Genomic DNA, 26,342 nt, shown 5'->3' on the forward strand with positions numbered 1-26,342 from the left:
CTGCCCCTGTGATTGACCCGGATTGCCCTGACTATTCTGCCTGCTCCTGTGATTGACCCGGATTGTCCTGACTACTCTGCCTGCTCCTGTGATTGACCCGGATTGTCCTGACTACTCTGCCTGCTCCTGCGTTTGACCCGGGTTGCCCTGACCATTCTACGGATTGACTTCCCTGCTGACCCTGCGTGTGACCCGACTACTCTTCGCCTACCGATTCTGTACCCCGCTTACCCTCACGGGCCCACGATCCGTTACTACCCTGCTGGGGCCGCCATCCTCTTCATATCTGGCTCTCCCGGTACCTGTCCCCAAAGGTCTCCTCAGCCACTGGTGGGCCTGCTCGGAGGTCGTGACCTGGCCCGGGACTGTTTCAAGTCCATCCCCACCATCAGGGGCTCTGGTGAAAGCACAGCCCGGGCTTAGACCCCACGCTCTGAGTAGGTCTGTCAGTTGGCAGCCTGAGGCACCACCTGGCGGATCATAACAGTTTATGTCATCTCTTAGACATTCATACATGGGTGTGAATTATAGTACAATCTGAACAATTCCAACACAGTTGTGTGACAATCGACCTAGTAAGGTTCATATCATGAAAAGGGATTGTTTGACGGTTTGAATGCTTCTTCATGCCTTCATGTATTTACTCAGGAATCCAGTCCAATTGTGACTGTTCATTTTTGAGTACCTGTAGTTGTACTATCTTCAGGTAAAGCTTTTTTTGAGGCGTACAGCTCAGCTGCCATATTCTCCAATTCCAATTGAAAAAGAGAGCTTGAATGGGTAATTCCTAGCTGTTGGCAATGTAGACCGTATACAAGCTGAAGGTTGTGTATGGCTATGACTGCGGGCATGATATATGCTTTCCCATCATCATATATTAGTTTGTGTAAAATATTGAGGGTTACTATTGCTTTCTTTAACAGAGCAAAAAAGAGGAAATTCAGTGCAGGCACAAGCGGTGTTTGGTGGTTGGCCCAGTGCACTTTACATGGGGGCAGGTTAGTACTGTGTAAGCTCTGGAGCAAGTTTACACAGGACTGTTTTCTATCTTGGAGGTTGGACAGGAGAGCAAAGAAGAAGCATATGGGTGAATTAGGGGAATCAAAATTTCTTTGCCCTGCATGAACAAAGTTAAGGTTCACTCCAAAGAGAGCAAGGCTTCAGATGACCAGCCAGAGACTAGATGCATGGAGTAGCTATCATTGTTTTCTTTTCCGTTGGTCCTCCTTTTTTTAATTGTTCATTACCATGATAAATGCCATAAAAATGAAATACTAGCTGAAAGCTCACATGCTGATCCTGTGGCTTCCATAGGTAGTACACATTGCACACTTCCTGTTGGTGAATGACTATGACTAAATAGCTAATCTAAAGGCTCATCAGTCGTTCTGGGAAACCAGCAATTTTTCGGCAGATGCCCTTTAATATAGCCAGTCGGCTAAAAAATTATTACACATATACTGTACATTTTAACATTATAGTTCTAGATGGTAATAAAGATAAATGGCTTAAATAAAAAAAAACTTATGCTTATCTTATTTTTGCAGAATCAGCCAAGGCCATTCATGGCCGTCACATTTCCATTCTTCTCTGACTCAGCTCTTACAGAACGGCACATACAAGGTAAGCTCTATTCCATTTTCTTATTTCAGTTCACTGAATTGTTCTGCAAAGCAATTTCACTACTGTTTTGAGTTCTGAGGAGGTCTACCTCATAAATTCTCTTAACATTGTGGGGGTGCCTATGAAAAATAACTGTACAGAAACCTTGCTCTCACCCCTAGTAACTAGTAAGTTCTCAATTTCTTTCAAGCACAATTTATAAATATTAATACAAAAGTGAATGATTGATTACATTACAGAGGCAATTCTAGACATAAATATATTATGTCATATAAAAATATCCCTTTTATAAAAAGGCAATGATCTCAGAAAGAGGGGTTTCCTGTTATCTAATTGGGTAAAAATTATAATCGCTTTATGCTTTTATTTTTTTAATTAAATCTTTTTAATTTAAGATGATGTTTCAGGATGATTTTACTTGTGATCCTTCCTCAGCTTCTAGCCAGGGGAATATGCAGCATCTGCTATACAGTTGCAAGAAAAAGTATGTGAACCCCTTGGGGTTACGTGGAGTTTTGCATGAATTGGGCATAAAATGTGCTCTGAACGTCATCTAAGCCACAACAATAGAAGAACACAGTCTGCTGAACATAATACTGCACAAACATTAGATGTTGCCATGGTTTAATTGCACATAACATGTAAACATTCACAGTGCAGGGAGGAAAAAGTATGTGAGGCCCTAGCTTAATGACTTCTCCCAGAGCTAATTGGAGCCAGGAGTGAGCCAACCTTGACTCCAATCAGTGTGATGATATTGGATGTGTTGCTGACAGCTGTCCTGCCCTTAAAAAACACACACCTGTTTTGGGTTTACTGGTTTCAAGAAGCACTGTCTGATGTGAACCATGCCTCACAGAAAAGAGCTCTCAGAAGACCTACGATCAAGAATTGTTGACTTGCATGAAGTTGGAAAGGGTTACAAAAGTATCTCCAAAAGCCTTGATGTTCATGTGTCCACGGTAAGACAGACTGTCTACAAATGGAGAAAGTTTAGCACTGTGTCTACTCTCCCTAGGTGGTGTCGTCCTGTAAAAATAACTGCAAGAGCACAGCGCAGAATGCTGCATGAGGTAAAGAAGAAACCCAGAGTGTCAGCTAAAGACCTACAGAAATCTCTGGCACATGCTAACATTTTTGTTGACACATCTACAATAAGGAAAACATTAAACAAGAATGGAGTACATGGGAGGACACCACGGAGGAAGCCATTGCTGTCCAAAAAGAATATTGCAGCACGTTTGAAGTTTGCAAAAGAGCACCTGGATGTTCCACAGCACTACTGGCAAAATATACTGTGGACAGATGAAACCAAGATTGAGTTGTTTGGGAATAACACACAACACTATGTGTGGAGAAAAAAAGGCACAGCACACCAACATCAAAACCTCATCCCCACTGTAAAACATGGCGGAGGGAGCATCATGGTTTGGGGCTGCTTTGCTGCCTCAGGGCCTGGACGGATTGTTGTCATTGATAGGAAAATGAATTCCAGAGTTTATCAAGACATTTTGCAGGAAAACGTACGACCATCTGTCCGCCAACTGAAGCTCCGCAGAGGATGGGTGATGCAACAGGACAATGACCCAAAGCATACAAGTAATTCAACAAAACAATGGCTGCAACAGCACAGAATATGCCTTCTGGAGTGGCCCAGTCAGAGTCCTGACCTCAACCCGATTGAAATGCTGTGGCATGACCTTAAGAGAGCGATTCACACCAGACATCCCAAGAATATTGCTACACTGAAACAGTTTTGTGAAGAGGAGTGGTCCAAAATGACTCCAGATCGTTGTGCAGGTCTGATCTGCAACTACAGGAATCGTTTGGTTGAGGTTATTGCTGACAAAAGGAGGGTCAACCAGTTATTAAGTCCAAAGGTTCACATACTTTTTCTTGCAACTGTAGCTATTATTCTTATACAGGATTTACATAGCGCCAACAGTTAGCACAGTGCTGTACAATTACAATATATTTCAATACAGAATTAATAGGAGGGCTCTTGTGGAGTTTTTTTTTTGTTTTTTTTTTAATAAAGACCAGATATTGCCTAGATTCTTAGCCTATGTTATAAAAATTTCTCCCAGACAACAAGCAGCAGTTCTGTATTCCACTCTCTAGAAAAGTGTTACAATGCAGTATCCAGTATATCAGGTAAAAATTACTCAGCATCATACGTTCTTCTAATTCCACTCTTAAAGTGCTAGAGATGTGAGGAGCTCAGTGGCCATTTTGTGAACAGGCTGTCCTTCTTTTCATCTTAAAAATCCTTCAGCGGAATATTTCATTGTCTTTTGATGCTCACTGTCTACCAGATTTGTTATTTCACTTAGATATTTCTGTAGAAACGTAGCGTTCTTCTAGCTGAATGGAATGTTTTGGTCATTTATTACTATTTTAGTTTGTGGTGCAGCATGGATGATACTCTTCAATCCCTTCAGAACAAAACCTAATGCTGGTTTGCAGTTGAAAGTCTATTGAAGTAAATCTACTGCAGCAGATTCAGAAGAAGGCAGCTAATTGAAGTGGAAATGTAATGCTTTGCAGTCCATTTTATTTAATTTTTTTTCATCATTATGTTTTTTTTTTTTTTTTTTAACGTATCTAAATTTTTTTTGCGTTATGTGTTTACAATTGTTTTTCTTGCAAATACACATTTCTGGAATTTAGGAAATCTATTACAGAGTTATGCAATTTCCTACAGGAAGGTGGGACATTGGCAAACAAAGTTGAAAGCCACCCCCTTATAACCCCTTCTCTACACAGCATGCCTTGGTTTTACTAGAGTCCTATAAGTCCTTCAGCTCTGTTTCCTATATATTTTTTGTTTTGTTAGCCTTTTTATCCCTATTTTCCTTTAATATCCTTGATACTTTTCCTCTGTTACTATATTGCTGTTATGCAGATCAGTGTATATTCAGCAACAGCTTTGCAGGCCATACCTGGATCCTGCTGGACCAAATATTGGGAGACTAACTTGGAATGCGACCCTCTGACACTGGGCTCTGCACTGTGGGGCTTTCCAGACCTGTGTGTACTGTATTATTTAGCCAAAGAGCATTTTCTGGGTCCAGAGCCATAGCACAGCCTCTTATGTGACCCAGTCAGTAGAGAATCGTGTGATGAGCAAGGCTAGGCAGGCTGAAGCACTGGGAGCTATGCAACAGTTTGTACACCATTTTCAAAACTTCCACCACTGCCATTCATTATGGCTTAGGGAACTGAGCACTGATGTCACCTGCTATGTGGAGTGTTGTGCATATGCTTTTTCTCCCACAATTCAGGCTGGAGGAATTGTCATTCTGCTGCTACTCCTGAAGCACCATCTGGATTATCCAACCTCTGATCTCTTTCGACTACCTGCCTACAGTGACTTGGTGACTTCTGGCTGCCAATACGAGGCCTTGCCTCATATTGGGCCTAGCAGTTTACCACAACGCTTTACTAAATGTCTTCTTGAAGACACACAAAGGTCAGTCCTGCAGCAATCGTTAATGCTCTCCTACTGTTTCTTGGGGGATATATCCAGTATCTAGGAACCAATGCCAATAATCTAGAATCAAATTCCCCTATTAGTATAGGGTCATCCTCATCAGAAGGTTCTACAACTCAGTCAGGCAATGGCAAGGCCTCCCCTGTGTCCAGTTTGGACTCTTTGGGCCTCCAGCCTCTGTAACCATTTCAGTTAGACTCCTCATAGTCTACCCCTAGAGACTCTGTTTTTGTGCAACTAGCATTACTTCTAACATAGTTGATGTGGTACATTCTACCTTGCATTTAGAGGATCATCCTGCCGCTATAGGCCTATGGTCTTTTGGCACTCCCAGAGCTGCAAAGGCCTTTCTGTTACACCCACTGTTTAAGCCTTTCCTCTATGGGGCCTGTGAATGCTCTGTAGCATCCTGGTCCCCTCTAAAATATATAGTGGAGCTTTTTCCCTTTGGAAGGAAATTTACTGCTAGATGTTTTTCTTCCCTTCGTATATGCTTTAGTAATCCACATTAATAGACATGTAGTACAAAAGCAGGTTGATAGTGTTCTCACCTTTCAGGATTTAATTGACAGACAGCTGGGTTTCCTACTAAGATTTCAGTTTGAATTACTTTGTGTCCTGCATTGCTTGTGATTTTGATTTGTGAAGCTGTATCATTTTCAATGGGTTTCAGTTTTAGAAACTCTCCCCTGAGCAGCACTGAATGTGTCCCTGTTGGTCACGCTGCTTCTCTTGCTGCCAAGGCTTTACCTTCTGGATTTCTTCAGCTGAGGTGTGAGGGTTTAGCACAAGGGCTCATTTACACGGGTGTTTGGAAAACTCTTCTGAATGATGGAAACTGCTGGAAAACGCAGGTTAAAAATGTCAGTGTAGCCATGTTTGCATACCGCGTTTATGCGCATTTGCATTTAGAAGCGTTTTTAAAAGATAACCTCAGGAGACCCTCCCAAATGCCCAGAATGCACTGAAAAATAGTAAAAAATTAACTATTTCAGACATTTTGAGAGGAATAGAGAGAGCAGAAGCAGAGAGAGCCGTATGTGTTGAGATGACCTGTCTTTTCTGGTTGTATTCACTATGGATCCCATCATGAGCATAATGCAGCACGTTCTACCATTTGCTTTGCAGTTGCTGTGAGGTAACTTTGATCCTACTTATCCCCTCTCTTTTAAAGGTTTTGCTTGCCTTCCCCTTCAGGATGCTTTAAGGATTGGGGTTCCTTGAAGCTTGGAAAGTTCTCTCTTGTTCACCAATTGGAATGTGTTGTGAGGACTTTTACAATGTTTCTATCTTGCTACAAGACTGGTTGTCAGGCTGGACAGCCTCATTATAGAACTCATTCTGCTTCTAAATTCAAGAGTGCAAGGCTTGGGCTTTCTCTCCTTAATTTTTTGTGGAACAGCTGGTATTTTTTTTGGATAATATGTTGTCCACCCTTGTTTCAAGGTTGTCCCTTTTTAGAGGGACAATTGAGCTCAGTGAAGTTTTTTTTCTTCTGTTTACCTGAACAGTTGGTTGGCTTAATTGGTTTAGCCATTTTCCTATCCTGCTCTGGGACATCAGGTTGATCCTCTGTCCTCCCTTGTCCTCACCTTAGTTGTGGCAGTCCATCTGCCTTTAAAAAGGGTTTTTTCCCATCTAGATTGATTCAATAGTTGGTTCCTCAAGATACTTCTGATATTCAATAGTCTTCTAAATGTTATTGGGTCTATCAGTGGATCTTGCTCACCCCCCTATTCTTGGATGTCCCAACTAAAAGCATTTCTAAATTCCTCTGTCTGTAGATTTTTGTACTTACCTTAAAATCTTTTTCTTCTAATACATTGAACACAATAGGTCCTGTCTTTTTATGTTATTGGCTCTATGGTACTGCAGGCTCACACATTGAGGTATGCCAGGTAGAACAGATGGTTATATGAGAGCTGGCTTTCAACAGTGTTTGTTTGGGAGTTATCCAACCTTCTGTAGCCTATAACCCCGACAGTAATAGAATTCCTAAATTCCTGTTATTCAGTAGGATAGAGCTTTCCCAAGGCACTACAGTTTAGCTAAAAAGACAGGGCAGCAAACCCAGCTTGCATTGATACTCAGTTGGTCTAATTGAAACCTCATACTTAAATAGGTGATATGGAAGTAATCACTGTTGTGATGACTATTTCTTGTTCTATAAACAGCTGGCTTATTTCAACGTAACTGAAAGTTAAAATAGCTGAATATGTGAAAAATGACTAGAGCTCAATTCTCTGAATGGATTGAAGACACCATAATACCTTTCTGCAATATGACATATTTTTCCAGACTTCAAAAATCATATTTTTTGATTTTGTATTTTTTTTTTTCTTGACCCTAGTAAGTAATGAATGAAAATAAGCACAAAATCATTATGCATTCTCTAATACAAAATACCACACAAAGGAACAGAGATCCCTAAAATGCAAGTTACCTTCATGTAAAGAATGTAAATAGTTATATAAATCTAATACAGTTCATATGTATCAATTTTAATCACTGTAAATATAAGGGATTAGCCACTTATGCACATCTTCAATTAAGACATCACAGCGAAAAATTGTTTTCTATAAAGCAAACTGGCTGTGAAAAAAATTACCTTTAAACCATGGACAGAAGGAAATATGACATGCAACTGTCGTTGCCCAATTAAGTCAAAACAGATTTTTTTAACCTTTTCTTCCAACTTGATGTATTACTGCACTGTTGCTGTGGTGACAATGGTATATCGCACTGAGGATTTCATTTTTCAAAGGATACCCAATCACATGAAAGGTACCGTATTTTCCGGCGTATAAGACGACTTTTTAACCCATGAAAATCTTCTCAAAAGTCAGGGGTCGTCTTATACGCCGGTATACGGCGTGCTGACACTTCCGAGCCGGTGTAGCCAGGGGAGTATTTGCCTAGGTCGGCACTTTTTAGGGGGGCGGCGCGGTGCCGCCGCCCCCCCCTTCCAACGGAAGGGACATTAAGTACAGGGGCGGGCAGGGGGCTGCTGTTTCTTACCTGGCTCCGGTCCCAGTCCCACGATGATCCAGTCCAGGAATAAAGGCTGCTCCTTTATTCAGTTCAGCCGCTCCCTCACTCAATGTCTGCACGGCCGCTCGGCTCTGCCTCCTCACCGGCGATTGGGCACCAGAACTGTAGCCCAGGAAAGGCACACAGGTGGCCAATCACCTGCAAAGAGGCGGAGCCAAGCGGCCCCGCAAACATCGAGTGAGGGAGCAGACAGTAAGTGTGCCGTGCAGATGGTGCTGCTGCAATCATGTATGCTGGCTGCAGCAGTACCATGCTGGAAGAGGGGTCAGCAAGTGTCATTGGTGTCAGTGGGAGGAATAGTGCCCCATCATTGGTGTCACTGATACTAATGATGGGGCACTATTCCTCCCACTGACACCAACGATGGGGCACTATTCCTCCCCCCCACTGACACCAACGATGGGGCACTATCCCCCCCCCACTGACACCAATGATGGGGCACTATTCCTCCCCCCCCCCCACTGACACCAACGATGGGGCACTATTCCTCCCCCCCCACTGACACCAACGATGGGGCACTATTCCTCCCCCCCCCCCCCCACTGACACCAACGATGGGGCACTATTCCTCCCCCCACTGACACCAACGATGGGGCACTATTCCTCCCCCCACTGACACCAACGATGGGGCACTATTACTCCCCCCCACTGAAACCAACGATGGGGCGCTATTCCTCCCCCCACTGACACCAACGATGGGGCGCTATTCCTCCCCCCACTGACACCAACGATGGGGCGCTATTCCTCCCCCGACTGACACCAACGATGGGGCGCTATTCCTCCCCCCACTGACACCAACGATGGGGCGCTATTCCTCCCCCCACTGACACCAACGATGGGGCGCTATTCCTCCCCCCACTGACACCAACGATGGGGCGCTATTCCTCCCCCCACTGACACCAACGATGGGGCGCTATTCCTCCCCCCACTGACACCAACGATGGGGCGCTATTCCTCCCCCCACTGACACCAACGATGGGGCGCTATTCCTCCCCCCACTGACACCAACGATGGGGCGCTATTCCTCCCCCCACTGACACCAACGATGGGGCGCTATTCCTCCCCCCACTGACACCAACGATGGGGCGCTATTCCTCCCCCCACTGACACCAACGATGGGGCGCTATTCCTCCCCCCACTGACACCAACGATGGGGCGCTATTCCTCCCCCCACTGACACCAACGATGGGGCGCTATTCCTCCCCCCACTGACACCAACGATGGGGCGCTATTCCTCCCCCCACTGACACCAACGATGGGGCGCTATTCCTCCCCCCACTGACACCAACGATGGGGCGCTATTCCTCCCCCCACTGACACCAACGATGGGGCGCTATTCCTCCCCCCACTGACACCAACGATGGGGCGCTATTCCTCCCCCCACTGACACCAACGATGGGGCGCTATTCCTCCCCCCACTGACACCAACGATGGGGCGCTATTCCTCCCCCCACTGACACCAACGATGGGGCGCTATTCCTCCCCCCACTGACACCAACGATGGGGCGCTATTCCTCCCCCCACTGACACCAACGATGGGGCGCTATTCCTCCCCCCACTGACACCAACGATGGGGCGCTATTCCTCCCCCCACTGACACCAACGATGGGGCGCTATTCCTCCCCCCACTGACACCAACGATGGGGCGCTATTCCTCCCCCCACTGACACCAACGATGGGGCGCTATTCCTCCCCCCACTGACACCAACGATGGGGCGCTATTCCTCCCCCCACTGACACCAACGATGGGGCGCTATTCCTCCCCCCACTGACACCAACGATGGGGCGCTATTCCTCCCCCCACTGACACCAACGATGGGGCGCTATTCCTCCCCCCACTGACACCAACGATGGGGCGCTATTCCTCCCCCCACTGACACCAACGATGGGGCGCTATTCCTCCCCCCACTGACACCAACGATGGGGCGCTATTCCTCCCCCCACTGACACCAACGATGGGGCGCTATTCCTCCCCCCACTGACACCAACGATGGGGCGCTATTCCTCCCCCCACTGACACCAACGATGGGGCGCTATTCCTCCCCCCACTGACACCAACGATGGGGCGCTATTCCTCCCCCCACTGACACCAACGATGGGGCGCTATTCCTCCCCCCACTGACACCAACGATGGGGCGCTATTCCTCCCCCCACTGACACCAACGATGGGGCGCTATTCCTCCCCCCACTGACACCAACGATGGGGCGCTATTCCTCCCCCCACTGACACCAACGATGGGGCGCTATTCCTCCCCCCACTGACACCAACGATGGGGCGCTATTCCTCCCCCCACTGACACCAACGATGGGGCGCTATTCCTCCCCCCACTGACACCAACGACGGGGCGCTATTCCTCCCCCCACTGACACCAACGACGGGGCGCTATTCCTCCCCCCACTGACACCAACGACGGGGCGCTATTCCTCCCCCCACTGACACCAACGACGGGGCGCTATTCCTCCCCCCACTGACACCAACGACGGGGCGCTATTCCTCCCCCCACTGACACCAACGACGGGGCGCTATTCCTCCCCCCACTGACACCAACGACGGGGCGCTATTCCTCCCCCCACTGACACCAACGACGGGGCGCTATTCCTCCCCCCACTGACACCAACGACGGGGCGCTATTCCTCCCCCCACTGACACCAACGACGGGGCGCTATTCCTCCCCCCACTGACACCAACGACGGGGCGCTATTCCTCCCCCCACTGACACCAACGACGGGGCGCTATTCCTCCCCCCACTGACACCAACGACGGGGCGCTATTCCTCCCCCCACTGACACCAACGACGGGGCGCTATTCCTCCCCCCACTGACACCAACGACGGGGCGCTATTCCTCCCCCCACTGACACCAACGACGGGGCGCTATTCCTCCCCCCACTGACACCAACGACGGGGCGCTATTCCTCCCCCCACTGACACCAACGACGGGGCGCTATTCCTCCCCCCACTGACACCAACGACGGGGCGCTATTCCTCCCCCCACTGACACCAACGACGGGGCGCTATTCCTCCCCCCACTGACACCAACGACGGGGCGCTATTCCTCCCCCCACTGACACCAACGACGGGGCGCTATTCCTCCCCCCACTGACACCAACGACGGGGCGCTATTCCTCCCCCCACTGACACCAACGACGGGGCGCTATTCCTCCCCCCACTGACACCAACGACGGGGCGCTATTCCTCCCCCCACTGACACCAACGACGGGGCGCTATTCCTCCCCCCACTGACACCGATAGGGCACCATCATTGGTTTCAGTGGGAGGAATAGTGTCCCATCATTGGTTTCAGTGGGAGGAATAGTGTCCCATCATTGGTTTCAGTGGGAGGAATAGTGTCCCATCATTGGTTTCAGTGGGAGGAATAGCGTCCCATCATTGGTGTCAGTGGGGGGAATAGCACCCCATCATTGGTGTCAGTGGGGGGAATAGCATCCCATCATTGTAATACCGTACTGAAATACCATACCAAATTGAAATCAAATCTGATGTTTTTTAATTTTTATTTGGTGTGCGTTGGAAGAGGGGTAATTTGCTTTTAGTAAATCAACTCCTGTGTTTCTTCCAGTGAAATTTGACAAGTACAATACCCATAGCAGCCAACCAGAATTCATGTTATTAGAATCATGATAGTGATAGTGCTATTTTCACTGTTTGCTGAATAGGCTTACCAGTGTTCTTGTGATATACAGTATGCAGATCAGTGAATTCATAGGCTTTTATTTGTTTGGTAATCGGTGTTGACAAATAGGTGCAATACAATGATCATGTTTAAGTATACATGGCAACCAATCAGATTTCATCTTACTGAATCAGCAAGAAAACAAACAACGTTTTGATTGGTTGCTGTGGTGATGAACGTTTGGTGTGGTTAACATGCCAAAAGCAATGCACAATTTATAAATAAAGTGGATTAAATGAAACAAAATCCTTTGTGTCAATGCAAAAGAGCTTCCATATAGTAGGTGAAATACCTTCATTCAGTTTTTACGGTGTCTACGTCTCTCTCTGCCTCAAGTGTCCTCTCATCATTTATAACGCTGATATCCCAGAGAAAGCACTTCATTAGGTCAATACAAGGCACTTATGTATGAGTTGGTGCTTCATTGCTCAAATGCAGAGGAGTCAGACAGATGAATGTCAACTGTGTGTTTTTAGGACATTGTTTTTTTGTTTTGTTCTTTATAAGGGAAGGCTTAGGCCTTTTTCTCATTTTGATAATATAATAAATAATTTTTAGCCCTTAACAACGATGCTCCAGTGTATGGCTTAACGCCCCATATTTGGCAAACATTTATTATGCCTGTGGGAGCGTATGATATCCTATTCTGTGATTAAGCTCATTCAAAGGTTTGTATGTGGCTTACCCCCCAACCTCAGTGTAAGCCACATACACTACCTAAATACTTAAGCCTCGTACACACGATGAGAATATCAGACGAATGATTGTCCCTTTTTTTTTTTTTGCATGCTAGTCTCCATATAGAAAATGAAGAGGTTACTCAACTAATGAAAATTCTTGTACAACAGAATGGAATTTTGGAAGTGCTATAATGTATTGTATTGTATTTCCGTACGAAAACACTATTTCTTAACCTCCTTGGCGGTAATCCTGAGTGTAGCTCGGGGTTAACTTTCAGTAACAGAAGCGGTAACCCCGAGTAACACTTGGGATTACACTGCAGCGATCCCTTGAGCACTTACCTACTCCTGCGGTCCCGCGTTGTCCTCCCGCTGCGACCCCGGCCATGTCCTCCGGCCAATGCCGGCATCTGTCATCCGGGTTCCGTTCTCTGCTAGCATCAGGACGTACGGGGGGCTGAACCGTCGGGAAATTCAAAAATATTACAGTGTGACACAAACACAATACATTGTAATATATTAGTATTACATTACTGTATCAATCCATTTCACTTCAGATTTGTCCCTAGTGCGTTGTCCAGTGCCCTGCCTGCACTTTGACCTTTCTTTCTGCCATGACATCCAAAAAGCGTCCCTGTATGCCAAAAGCGGTTTTGGACCAGCTAGAAGACAACTACAGTGAATTAGAATCACTTGCAGAATTGAGCGACAGTGATTCGTGGGGAAATTCGTCATCAGACACTGAAAGTGAGGACAGCGACAATTCTGTGACTGAGCTAAGCGATGTGCGAACTTGGTGCGCTATTGACTGTGGTATATTAATCCTGACTGTCCTATTGTTTGTTTATAGGCACAATAGTGTCATTTGTCAGTCTATTTCCACTGCACCTTTGGGTATTTATTTATGCCAAATGTTTTATCACATGTGGTTTAATACATGTTTGTGATTTCACCCTGTTTAGGGACACAAGTGGGTTTATGTATTGTGTTTTTATGCGTTTTGCACATTTTTATTTTGGTTCATATGGTTTATCAAACATCACTGCATAAGAATGTATAATAATATGAAGAATTGAGTTTGGGATAATTATACACAGGAGGATTCACTAGAGGTGTAATTGAAACCTCATTTTTTATTTAATTATTTATGAGTATTAGTGTGGGAGCGCAGCACCAATTTTGTTATAATTTTGATCCCATTCTATCCAGGTTTATAGCCAGGTGTCAGCAGCAACCCATTCCTAGAATAATAGTGTATTCAGGGTAGCGACGGTGGTTCTCCATTGTTTTTTGCCCCCAGGATTCCCATTTACTGGAGCACCTGGTATGAAGGTAGACATCGAACATGACAACACCTTGGCATACTTACAGTTATTTTTGACTGATGAGGTTATTGAAAAAAATTGTTACTGAGACAAACCGGTACCAAGGGCAACAATTGGCTACTCTGCGTCTGAGGTTTTCAAGAAGCAGAAAGTGGGAACCAGTGACCAAAGATGATATTTGCAAATTTCTCATCCTAATAATACTTCAGGGAGTGGTGGGGAAACCCCTGCAGAAGTGGTATTGTACAACCAATAAATTACTTGCCACTCTATTCTTTGGCACGGTCATGTCAGAGTACAGATTTTCCCTGGTCATGAAATTTTTACACTTTGAAAACAATGAAGAATTTGACGAAAATACTCATCCTGCACCAAAACTAAATAAAATTTGGGAAGTATCTCAAATGGTTCCAAAGAATTTCCAACACAGCTATGTGCCAGAAAGAGATATCAGCATAGATGAAAGTCTAATGGCCTACAAGGGAAGGCTCAGCTGGGTGCAATACATTGCATCAAAGAGAGCACGATTTGGTGTAAAATCCTACATGCTATGCGAATTGTCAACTGGCTGCATTTAGAATTCAGTGATATACACTGGAAAAGGAACTAAATTCAATCCAAAATACAGCAACTATGCAATGGCAACATCTTCCGTTCTTTCACTAATTGAGCCATTACTAAATAAGGGCTATTGGGCAACAACTGTCAACTTTTATATGTCTCCTGAACTTTGAGTTTCTTCTATAAAACAAAACCGATGCCAATGGAACCGTTAGGGCTAACCGGCGCGACATGCCACCAATGTTTGGCAATAAGAAGCTGAAGACTGGATTAATAGTTGCCTGGCAGAAAGGCAAAATGATGGCACTGTGATGGCGTGACAAGAAAGACGTGTGCCTAATGAATATGAGTCATAATACCTCCACTGTTATGGTACGCACAAAAGGTGGGACAGAAATCATGAAGCCACAAGTAGTGTTAGACTACAATAACACCATGGGAGGTGTTGACAGAGCTGACCAAGCAATGATATTCTAACCAGCAATGAGGAAACAGCAAAAAAAGTACTACAAGAAGATCTACAGGCATTTTCTTGAGCAATGCTTGTGGAATGCCTACATTCTGCAAGCCTGTGAGTCATTCGGACTTAATTTGGAAAATTGCTGAACGTATCTTTGTAAACCACCAAACACCATCAACACTGTGAATAGAGCTCGTCGTGCTGTTGGCGTTGTCAACCCAGAACACCTGACTGGTCGATACTTAATGGACTACATCCCACCAATCGAGAAAAAGTCAGCACCTACTAGGATGTGCATGGTTTGTTGCTCGAAGCGAGATGACAGTGGAAGGAAAATCAGAAAGGAAACCAGGTTCCATTGTCCTGATTGTGACGTCTGACTTTGTGCAGTTCCATGTTTCAAAAATTTTCATACCCTGGAAGTTTACTAAACCAATATGTAGTGTCTAGTAATATTGCACCCTTGTTTGGACAAATGTCAATGTTTTTGGTTTGATTGCATTATTGAATTAAATGTATTATTATTAGAATATTTTTTATAATTTATATTATAATTTATGATTTAGCTTTTCAAACTTTATCATACCCGAAATGTTTACTAGACTCTTGTTTGGACAGATTTAAGTCGGTTATTCCTAAACCTACAATATAAAACAACAAATTTCCATGCAAAACAATGTACTGCTTTGGATTAAAAAATACTGACATAATCAGACCACCAGGGAGGTTAAACGAAAATTGTAAGATCTGGTATCGTACAGAAAAAAAATTTGTGTTTGCCCCTTTGGAGAATTTTGGATGAACTGTCGTGATCGGCTGTCGAAAGCTTTGTATGATAACTAGGTTATCATACGGTCGCTTCAAAAGTAGTGCGATTTTCTGATCATGTGCACGAGGCTTTAGCTCTGCTTCAGAGATCTTAACTGTGCAAGCCCTGCTTGGCTGGAGACATATTCCTCCTGGATGGTTTAAGGCTACCATGAGCATTGTCCATAGTAATAAATGGAACAACTGGAATGCAAGCAACATACTTTTCATGTACAAGTATCTAGCCTAGTCAGTGCTTCCACATAAGAGCTAACAAACTCATTGACTATTTATACACTGACACTAATTGCAATTTAAAAAGCCACAGATGTGGGACATTAACCTTTTAATTGGCAGATTAACCCGTGTGTGTCACCTTGTGTGTCTGTACCAAGGCCGAACATTCCAGGGTATGTAAACTTTTGATCATGACCATTTGGGTGATTTTCTGTTATCATTATGATTTAAAAAGGAGCTAAACAACTATTTGATAATAAATGGCTTCATATGATCATCGTCCTTCAATAAAAGAGCATTTTTTGGCATGATCAGTCATATTTTCAATTTCAATGCCAAAATTTCACAATTTCTGCTAGGGTATGCAAACTTTTGAGCACAACTGTATATCTATAGTATACTGACATCATAGGTCAGCAGTCATGATGTCATTTTGTATGTTGGTTTGATTGGAAGAACTGTGTAAGGTTTCCATTGTTCATTCTGCTGTGCTGGCAACTGAAAGGGCATGTTTAGTACTGCACTCTGCAATGTAGAACATGCAATTCTGATAGTATTTCTCATATTTCCTGTGGCAGGAGAACAGTAGTATTTCCAATAATTCCTGTGCCAGGTAAATGATTGTATTTCCCATAATTCTTGTGCCAAGAACATGGTAGTATTTCCCATAATTCCTGTGCCAGGAAAAATTATAGTGATTCCCATAATTCTCTGCCAGGAGACTGATAGTATATCAAATTAATAGGTGTGGCTTTCATGCACAGGTAAGCTGTAAATGGGAGGAAAGTTTGCATTCCTCCCAAGTTTGTTTTTGTATGTTACACTCTTCTGTATCAGAATACTTACATCTTCTTTATATCCTATGTATTATATTATCATATATATTTTAAACCTATAATATGACCTTCTAATCTTAGAGCATGTGACAACACATGAGTCACTACAGGTTCAGAAATGTGGCTTGATGCACCAGATCTGTTTGAGGTTGAGATAAAATCTTGCTGATTGTTTCCTAACCAGTTGCAGATGAAAAGAGGAAAGAGGAAGAAAAAAAAAGAAGTTAATGACGTGCTCCATTGAGCACTAATAGTTTATAAGAAAGATTTATTCCTTTCGAATGAGAACCAAATCCCTTTTCAGTATTGGTTGAGTGTTGTTAGGTGGACTGTTACTCTTCACCATAAAACCACACAAGGCCATACTGTGTATTTTTTATGTTAAAGTTTATGGAAAAGCAGAGGACAGCAAAATCAATGTTTACATTAAACTGATTACCCTGAGCTCTGCTTCTTCAGTAAAGCTTGCAAGTGATTTATGAACTCTGAATTCTGCCGACTGTTTTGTATTAGGAAGAGGGATGTAGGCAGTAGTCACGTCCTTTATTGGTGTTTTAGATATAAGGGATAGCTGGATGGATAAATCCTACCTGCATTGTAGATTCATTTTTCTTTGATTATATGTCCAAATTTTCCCTTCAGCCTACACAAACACTTATATAAATTAATTCTCCTTGGCACATTAATAAAAAAAATCCTTGGTTTATTTCACATTCTTATACATATCACTTTGACGTATAGACCCTTTTCATAATATCATTTTATATTTTTGAAATGCCTGGTATGATTTGTTTTCATCCTTTTTGGCCAAGCTACCTCAATTAAGGTCAGCTTGGTTCTTTGGTACCCCTCTGCATAGGGCAGGTTTAGAAAACATGTTAAAACAATCTTCTAATTGCATATTTTAAAAAAGAACTCCAGGTCTTGCAACTTTTAAAAATGTGCTGCCTTGTAAGGGGGTAAGTGCCACCTTGCGAACTTATCTTTTTTTTCTTTACACTATCTACATTGTTACTGAGCATGCAGAGTATAGTTATCACTGCACTACAGGTGCTCTTGACAGGAGAGATGCAGTTGTTGTGTTACCACCTGCCCTCATCTCTTCTGTCCACTCACAGCAGGCTTTGTGAATGGGTTCACATAATACAAAGAAATCCCTGACTGGACGACTGGAGGTGTTCGCAGAGTGGCTTCAAACTACTCTACAGCTGCTATTTCAGATACTCGAATGTTCAGTGTTGGAGCACTAGAAGCCTAAAGATAGCTGTTCTTCCGACACTCACTAAAAATGTAAATAGTAAATAAAAAAAGTGGCATATACCTTCTTGGATTTAACTTCTTATAGGTCATCACATTTTAAAAGTGCTGCAGTTTCTGGGGTTCTTCTTTAATGCAAATCCTATTGAAATCAGTGTGGGAAGAATCTTGAAAATCCAGTTCTATTTTCAAGGATAAAAGGTAAGGAATTGTCAGGCAAAAGGCATGGAAAGCTGGGTGATGTTGGGGAGACCTGTACTAATGCAAAATAAATAAAAAACACTGTTTGGTAGGGAGCAGCTCTTTTAATTAGCAGAGGTTTAGTATTTTTTTGGGAGGATACAGCACCATACACATTACTTATGTGCAATTGTTTGTATCCCATTACCTGCAGGCAGCTGTTTGTGCTAAAAATCGTCCATGTTGTGCCTCATTCGTAGCTCCCAGATTCTGTCCTAAGCAACTGGCTTCCAGCATGTGAGAGTAAACAGCAACCACTGCTATAGAGAAAAGTTGCGCCTCTTGCCCACCCCCTTCTGCTCTCTCCACCTTTCACAGAACTTGTAGTATTGTTTTCCCACAATGCATTGCTTTCCAAAATAAGGGGGTCATCAGATATCTTTCAACCCCACATAAATGGGTAAGGGGTACTTAGTGTCCCTGGTTACTCATTCACAGATAAAAGTTAAAAGGGAAATACAACATCACGTTGCAAAAAATAGACCCATGTTACTTGTAAACCCATCATCAATGGTGTCACCTAGCGACATAGGTCCACATCAATCACGATGAATGACAATGCTGACGGCCCACCTAAACTTAACACACTGACATGTCTGCTTCTGACAGACTTTTTACTGCCAATTACATTTCCCCCACAGGCAGGGGGATCTGTGGTGATGACACTGACTACATATGGTGAAGATTTTGGAAATGGTCATGTCGGCATGTTTGGTTTCAGCAGTCATTGGGACCATCACTAAATAAAATACTTCAAGTTGCAGCTGGGGGTTTGTTTCAGTGGGCAGGTGAACACCCTACTTTGTTTTCCTAAAGGTTGTACAAATCGTGGGCGCTACAAATGCCAGTGCCATCCCTGCCCACATAGTTTTAATGTAATGGTCTCTATGAACAGGCTTCAGTGGCCAAATGCTTTCTTTTGACTTCCATTGTAGACCCTTCTGAGACCTTTTGCTCTATGTCCATAGACACACAGGGGACAGCTTGGCTCTGCCCCGCACTCCCTTCTCACTGGCTGTGATTGACAACAGCGGGAGCCTATGAGGAGGGAGAGAGTCGAGAGATCTCATGCACAGTGCTGGATGGAGATCGGGCTCAGGTAAGTAAAAGTAATGGGAGCTGGGGGGAGCCGCACTCTAGAACCATTTTTTTATGCCTCCTTATGGCCTCTTGTACACAAGCAAAAAAAAGCCACGTTTGTAGCTGTATAGCTTTTCTTGTGTTTTTTTTTTTTTTTAACTGGATCCGAACACAAGTGCGCTGTTTTCCGTGGCACACAACTGTATTAAGATCTGTAATGCAGTGATGCAATCAGGACTGCCACAATTTGAAAATGTTACATTTTAGTGCACCAATTTATAAAATAAATAATAGAAGCATACATGCATACGTTCTAACACTGGGATCTGAAAGAGGACAAGGAATAGTTCTACACATGTATACACATAAGCATGTTTGTGTGTCTGGATGCACGCATACACAAGGTATTTATGAAGCATAACTTGTATTTTTTATTCAGGATTTTTTTGCCAGCCTCTACCAGCAAGATCCTGCATATAAACATCATTAAATGTTTACATCTGTGTGCAAGGGGCCTAAATTCTATAGAGACAGATGTAATTTAATTTTCAACATTTTCTTTTGTTAAATGCCGAAACAAACTTGTGTTTTGGGATAATGTACTAAAGGATTGATGTCTGTCAGTTTTTTTTTTTACTGCTGTCTAATTGCCAGGGAAATGTATCCTCACCAAGACAGGAAATAAGGAGAAATCTGCCATAAAGAGAGACAGAACGCAGAAGTTATCCTTCTGGATATTATACAGATCTAGACCAGGGGCCCCCAATTTTTATACAAAGGGCCAGTTTACTGTCAATCAGCCTTTTTTTGGGGGGTCAGATTGTGGCCAGGGGGGGTAGAAAATGTCCCAGGCCCAGCATCAGTGAGAATAAACATGGCCTCAGGGTTTGTGGTCAGTAGGAGGGGGAATAGTGCTCCATAGTTGGTGTCAGTGGGAGGAATAGTGCCCCATTATTGGTGTCAGTGGCAGGAATTATGCCCCACTGTTATTGTCAGTGGGAGATATAGTGCCTCATATCATTGGAAGGAATAGTGCCCCAAGGCCTGGATAAAGACTAGCAAATGCCTAGATAGCGTAGTTTGGAGACCACTGACCTAAACACAAATTTTGGCTGGAGTTCTAATTTAGTGTAGCTGTAAACACTAACATTTAGCTTGCTAAAGCACTATATAGCCTGTTCTAAAAAAATAAAATAAAAGTAATAGTTTATAACGTTCATTACAGTTTTGCTGTCCTTTTTTGTTTCTAAATCACACTGATCTTCTCCAGCTTCTTTAGCTTCTTTGCAGCCACGCCTTGTCTATGTGCACTTCATTGATGACTGTATGTCATTGCCCAGGACAGATTTTCTGATGGTGACAGCGGTGTAACACTACACTAAGAACGAACATATGTACTTTCTCTGAAGGTGTATGTGTTGGGGTAACAGCGCAGGACAGCAAGTAACAGAGACAGAAGGTTGTCACCCTAACAAGAATTCATTGTTAATGGCACCCCCACGCATTGGCAAACTATGGGACTACATATCCCCAGGTACCTTGCTGCCTGTAAGCAGTAATTCCTGTACTGACTCCGCCTCCTGAAACGCCTCCTCTCAGTTCAGAAGGCAGGCTCTGTGAAATGTGCCACACAGGAGTGCCTACTCACGGCATACTGACTACATGTCACAGAAGGACTGCTGTCATGAAAACAGTTATCTATTTCAGTGTTTCTCTACCTTTTTTTTCAGTCAAGGCAATCTTTACAATTTTGCACAATCTTGAGGCACCCAATTCTAAAATGTAAAAAGTAAACTAAAAGTTTTACATAATGGAGCAACACCCACACATGCAGGACACCCAAAATTAGAGGTGGCGTATCCTTATAGAGCACACTGTTACTGACTAGTATTCCATTGTTTCTTTTTCTCCCTCAGTTTCTCCCCCTTGCTAAGCTAATGTTACCCCAGTGTGGACGGTGTGGGGTGGGGGAGGGGCAAAAAAGGATGCTGTGCAGGCACCTGATGTCCTTCTCATCAACCGACGATGTCATTTGTTGTTGGGATACTGGCAGCTAGAAGGTTGTAATGGTACACAATGAAAACCTGTGGCTTTGTGTAACCAAAAGGCAAGCTTGATCAACCCTCTGGCTTGTATACCATTTTTGGGAATTTTTTAGACATTTTGCCAAAGAACCACTGAAGAAACTTGAAGGCACCCCGTGGTGGTGGAAAAGGCTGATCTATATTTAGATGCTGTAATCCGTATGTTAATTGTTTTTTCTTAAGGTGCCTTCATTTGTTATCCACATAATTCTCTGTGCAGTCACAAAAAAAAAGTGACAGCAATAAGGGTTGGGGAGAAACTATTTACACTTTACTATGTATTCTAAATTATTTGAGACCTTTTTTTTTTATTTTTTTATTCCAAGGTGGGGGTTCCTACTGGCCTGAACTAATTCATCAGAATCATGTTCCTTTTGGTCCCATCTCATAGGCAAACCAAAAAGCTTTGATTCTCTTCATGTAATTTCACATCACAGCACTGCTCTGGTCTGTGCTTTCTTTTTCTTTTTCTTTTTTTTTTAGTTCAGCAAGTTGCGACGTGACTCATCACATCACAATACCATGGTGGTAAAATAGAAATTATTGAAATGTCACTCGTGAAATGTCATTAAAGTTCTGTGTAAAAAAATGTAAACAATGCTATAAGCCGTAATCAGTGCATCGGCACTGTGTCTTGCAGCGTACGCCAGCAGCCATGCGATCGATGTGGCTTGTTGGTGTGATCGGCCCCTTAGGCTCACGCAGATGATTGCACGTGACAGTATGACTTCCTTTCATCATTGGAGTCAGGTAATATATATGATAATCAGTGTTAACCATTTACACATCACTAACACCACCTCAAGCAAGTAAATAAAATTAGTAAGTATCACTTTAGTTAGTATCTCTTGTTCAGTGTATCTTTAAACTTACAATGTAAATAAAATAGAACTATTTCTGCAAACAAGCAATGTCTCATGTATTTGTTTCTGTGTGGTAGTAAGTGTCTCTTTGTTTATAAGCTGAATAGACTCTTCACCATGAAAAAGAAATCCCAGAGCAAGATGGCTTCTCTGCTTCTTCTGTAATCTTTCTTCCATCCCACAACTTGGGGTCAGTGGGCTTTTGTTTCCATCAAATATTATTATTATTAATTATTATACAGTACAATACAATATATAATTTATATTATTATATAGATCCAGCAGCACGTTACAAAGTGAGGGCAGACAGTACAGTTACAATACAATTCCATACAAGAGGGATCAGAGGACCTTGCTCATTAGAGCTTGCAATCTAAAAGGGCGGGTCAAGTGATCCGAAAGATAACTAACTGTGGGGGAAGAGCTGATGAAAAAAAATAAAATATGTATTTGTTAGGTGGAGGTGGGATAGGCATCTCTAAAGAGATGGGTTTTCAGGGATCACCTAAAGGTGAAAGGTGGATAGAGTAGGAGATAGACAGATTGGGGTAGTGAGTTCCAGATGTCCATATAGTTCTACAGCTATCAGTCAGATTCAGTCTTTTCAGTGTTTTAAAAAGGCTGGCAGCCACTGCTGCAATAATCTTTAGGCTGCATGATAGACTCTCCGTTCATGGCAATAGAGAGGTCATCCACTGTTGGGGCAAGTAATAAACTAAAGGAATGATGAGAGCCTGGCCAGAAGACTTCAGCAGTGATGGGTATGCAGTTTCCCATAGGAAAGTATTAGCCTGTAAAAAAAAATAAAAGATGAAATATTAGATGTGATTGTTGGCTATGGCCTTTTGTTCGACATGTTGCCAGACACACTTTACTAAGTGGAATATAAGAAGGAAGGCAAGCAACCTAGGGGTATAAGTCTTTGTGAAGGTGTGGAAGAAGGGCCATTTAATGGATAACTGTACTAAAAATATAGTTACATAGGTACTCTGGCTGAAAAAAGACAAAAGTTCATCTAGTTCAGCCATAAAAAAAGTTGTAATCCTATACCCATAGTTGATCCAGGCAAAAAAAACCCAGCAAAGCATATAAGTATCCTTAAAGTGACGCTGAAATAAATCAGGGATGGTTTTTAGATTTTCCCCTACGTATATTAAAAATATGTACTATCTTGTCGGTCCCTATAATTAGCTAATATATCTAAGCTCTGACAATATTGATGGTAGAAATATATTAACAGCATTAGCTAGAATAATAAACACAATACTCAGAGAAGCAAAGGTCTTATTTAATTACAGAGAAAATAGAACGCTAACATAGAAATCTAACTGGGTATTAGAGAATATATATAGACACAAAGAGCAGAGATGATGTGTTACGGAAGTTCGTCCTCAAAGCTTTTGGCTTGGCTCGGGGTAGAAAGAGAGGGAGACCATGGCTGGCCCTTGCATTTTAATTACTCACAGACAAAACACATTCAAACACCCTCTGGCCACCCTGTGTAGGCCTCCGTCCAATGAGCGACAATCCACAACTTTTAAGGGGATATCCTCCCTAATCACTAGGAAGTATGGTATTACCCCAACCATCCTTCAAAAGGTCTGTCGCTGTCTCCACCAGGGGCACTGCTATATTGCCATGAATCTTCTTGCTCCAGGTCAGCATCACAGCCCATATCTGGCCCCCTTTGACGTTTTTAGAAGTCAAGAAATTTTGATTTTTCACATCACCAGGAGGTTTATGCTGATGCTCCTGTACCCCCACACCTCACATCGGGGGGCCTATGCGAGAACATCCTTTGGGAGATGAATTCCCATTTGCAACCCCTTGTTACAAACACCCTGCTGTGTCAACTGATTTGCTGGTGTCTCAAGATGCAGTCCAGATAGTCTTTTGTAACCAGACAGTAAAAATCCATAAATGTCTGGAGAACAATGTTGCCTTCCAACAGATGCTAAATTTACAAATAAATCTGTTGAAGCATTCATTCTAATGTACAGTTGTGTCCAAAATTATTCAACCCCCAATGCTGTAAAGGGGTTTAGGGACTATAGTGTACATTTGGAATTGTATTCAGAATCAAATCCTACAAGGACGTTGTAACTACCCAAATGCAACTAAAATGACATCAATTGTTTATGTAATACAGTAGTAAATGGTTCTTATGTGGTTTCTTCATTGCCACAATTATTCAACCCCTTAAAGACTACCACTCTGAAGAACAGAGGTTCATACAGGTGCTTTCCATCAGGTATTGAAAACACCTGTGGATGTCACCGAGCAGCAATCAAGCATAATAAGCACCAATTAGGCAGCTTTAAAATGACTGTGATACTCAGCTCCTTCTAGACATTTACTGGTGTGGTTACAAACATGGTGAAGGCAAGAGAATGGTCCAGGAAGACAAGAGAAGAGGTGATTTCTCTTCACAGGAAGGGCAATGGCTATAAGAAGATTGCAAAGATGTTAAACATACCAAGAGACACCTTAGGAAGCATCATTCGCAAATTCAAGGCAAAGGGCACTGTTGAAACGCTACCTGGTCGTGGCAGAAAGAAGATGCTGACTTCGACTGCTGTGCGCTACCTGAAGCGTAGAGTGGAGAGAAGTCCCCGTGTGACTGCTGAGGAACTGAGAAAAGATTTGTCAGATGTGGGTACAGAAGTTTCAGCCCAGACAATAAGACGCACACTGCGTAATGAAGGCCTCCGTGCCAGAACTCCCAGGCGTACCCCCTTGCTGTCTCCAAAGAATAAGAAGAGTCGACTGCAGTATGCCAAAAGCCATGTGGACAAACCACAAAAGTTGTGGGATAGTGTTCTGTGGACTGATGAAACAAAATTAGAACTGTTTGGGCCCATGGATCAACGCTATGTTTGGAGGAGGAAGAACAAGGCCTATGATGAAAAGAACACCTTGCCTACTGTGAAGCATGGTGGAGGGTCAATCATGCTTTGGGGCTGTTTTGCTTCTGCAGGTACAGGGAAGCTTCAGCGTGTGCAAGGTACCATGAATTCTCTTCAGTACCAGGAGATATTGGATGGAAACGTGATGCAGTCCGTCACACACCTGAGGCTTGGGAGACGTTGGACCTTTCAACAGGACAATGATCCCAAGCATACCTCCAAGTCCACTAGAGCATGGTTGCAGAGGAAAGGCTGGAACATTTTGGAGTGGCCATCGCAGTCACCAGACTTAAATCCGATTGAGAACCTCTGGTGGGACTTAAAGAAAGCAGTTGCAGTGCGCAAGCCTAAGAATGTGACTGAACTGGAGGCCTTTGCCCATGAAGAATGGGCGAAGATACCCGTAGATCGCTGCAAGACACTTGTGTCAAGCTATGCTTCACGTTTAAAAGCTGTTATAACTGTAAAAGGATGCTGTACTAAGTACTAAGATTGAATGTCACTTGGGGGTTGAATAAAACTGATAATGCTGTGAGCACAGAAAAGACATTTGTGGTTATTTCATTATAACTGTTATGTTATATTTGTCTGACCTACAAGTGCCTCTTTAATGTAAATGTAAGCAAGATGACTGAATGATCAAAAGCAATGTCAAACTGGCCAAAACACTCAATTTCAGTGGGGGTTGAATAATTTTGGACACAACTGTAGAACATTTTTTAACTTGCTGTCAGTCACCTTCAAATCTTCAAATGTCCTGTTGTGTTGCTGCTGTGATCCAACTTCTTGTTAGATGGTAGGTACATTTGTGCTGTATGGTCCCACAGTATGTGGGAGGGTTGTCGACCTTTCTTTCAAACTCCCATAATGAACTACAAACTGTGCGGATGCACTCAGTGCTGGCACATATACTTTGCCTAATCAATGCCCACATATCTCATCATAACATCTGACGGCACATGTGCAGTAAGATAGGAAGGCGCAATGAACTATGAGATTTGTAGTGTGAATAGAGCAGTGCATGTGACCGCATGTTCCAGAAGCAAGCAGAGGGCATTACAGATGGGGAGAAAAATAAAGTATGCAACGATTTTATGAAAAATAGATTTCAGTGCTGTTCAGTAAATCATGGGGATGGATAAATTTA

At 43.3% G+C, this 26,342-nt stretch overlaps 1 protein-coding gene across 2 annotated transcripts in view; it reads left to right on the top strand.

The window, feature by feature from the left end:
* TLK1 (tousled like kinase 1) overlaps window positions 1–26,342 on the top strand; it is a 326,263-nt gene that overhangs the window by 154,659 nt on the left and 145,262 nt on the right. For both annotated transcript variants that reach the window (XM_089690525.1, XM_089690526.1), the window contains one exon: window positions 1,548–1,623. In XM_089690525.1, the coding sequence (XP_089546651.1) occupies window positions 1,566–1,623 (58 nt within the window). In that variant the 5' untranslated portion in view covers window positions 1,548–1,565. The remainder of the gene's footprint in view (window positions 1–1,547; window positions 1,624–26,342) is intronic.

The sequence above is a fragment of the Staurois parvus genome, unplaced genomic scaffold (genome assembly GCF_062004578.1).
Source record: "Staurois parvus isolate SC_StPar_1 unplaced genomic scaffold, SC_StPar_1.0 ptg000530l, whole genome shotgun sequence".
Taxonomy (NCBI): domain Eukaryota; kingdom Metazoa; phylum Chordata; class Amphibia; order Anura; family Ranidae; genus Staurois; species Staurois parvus.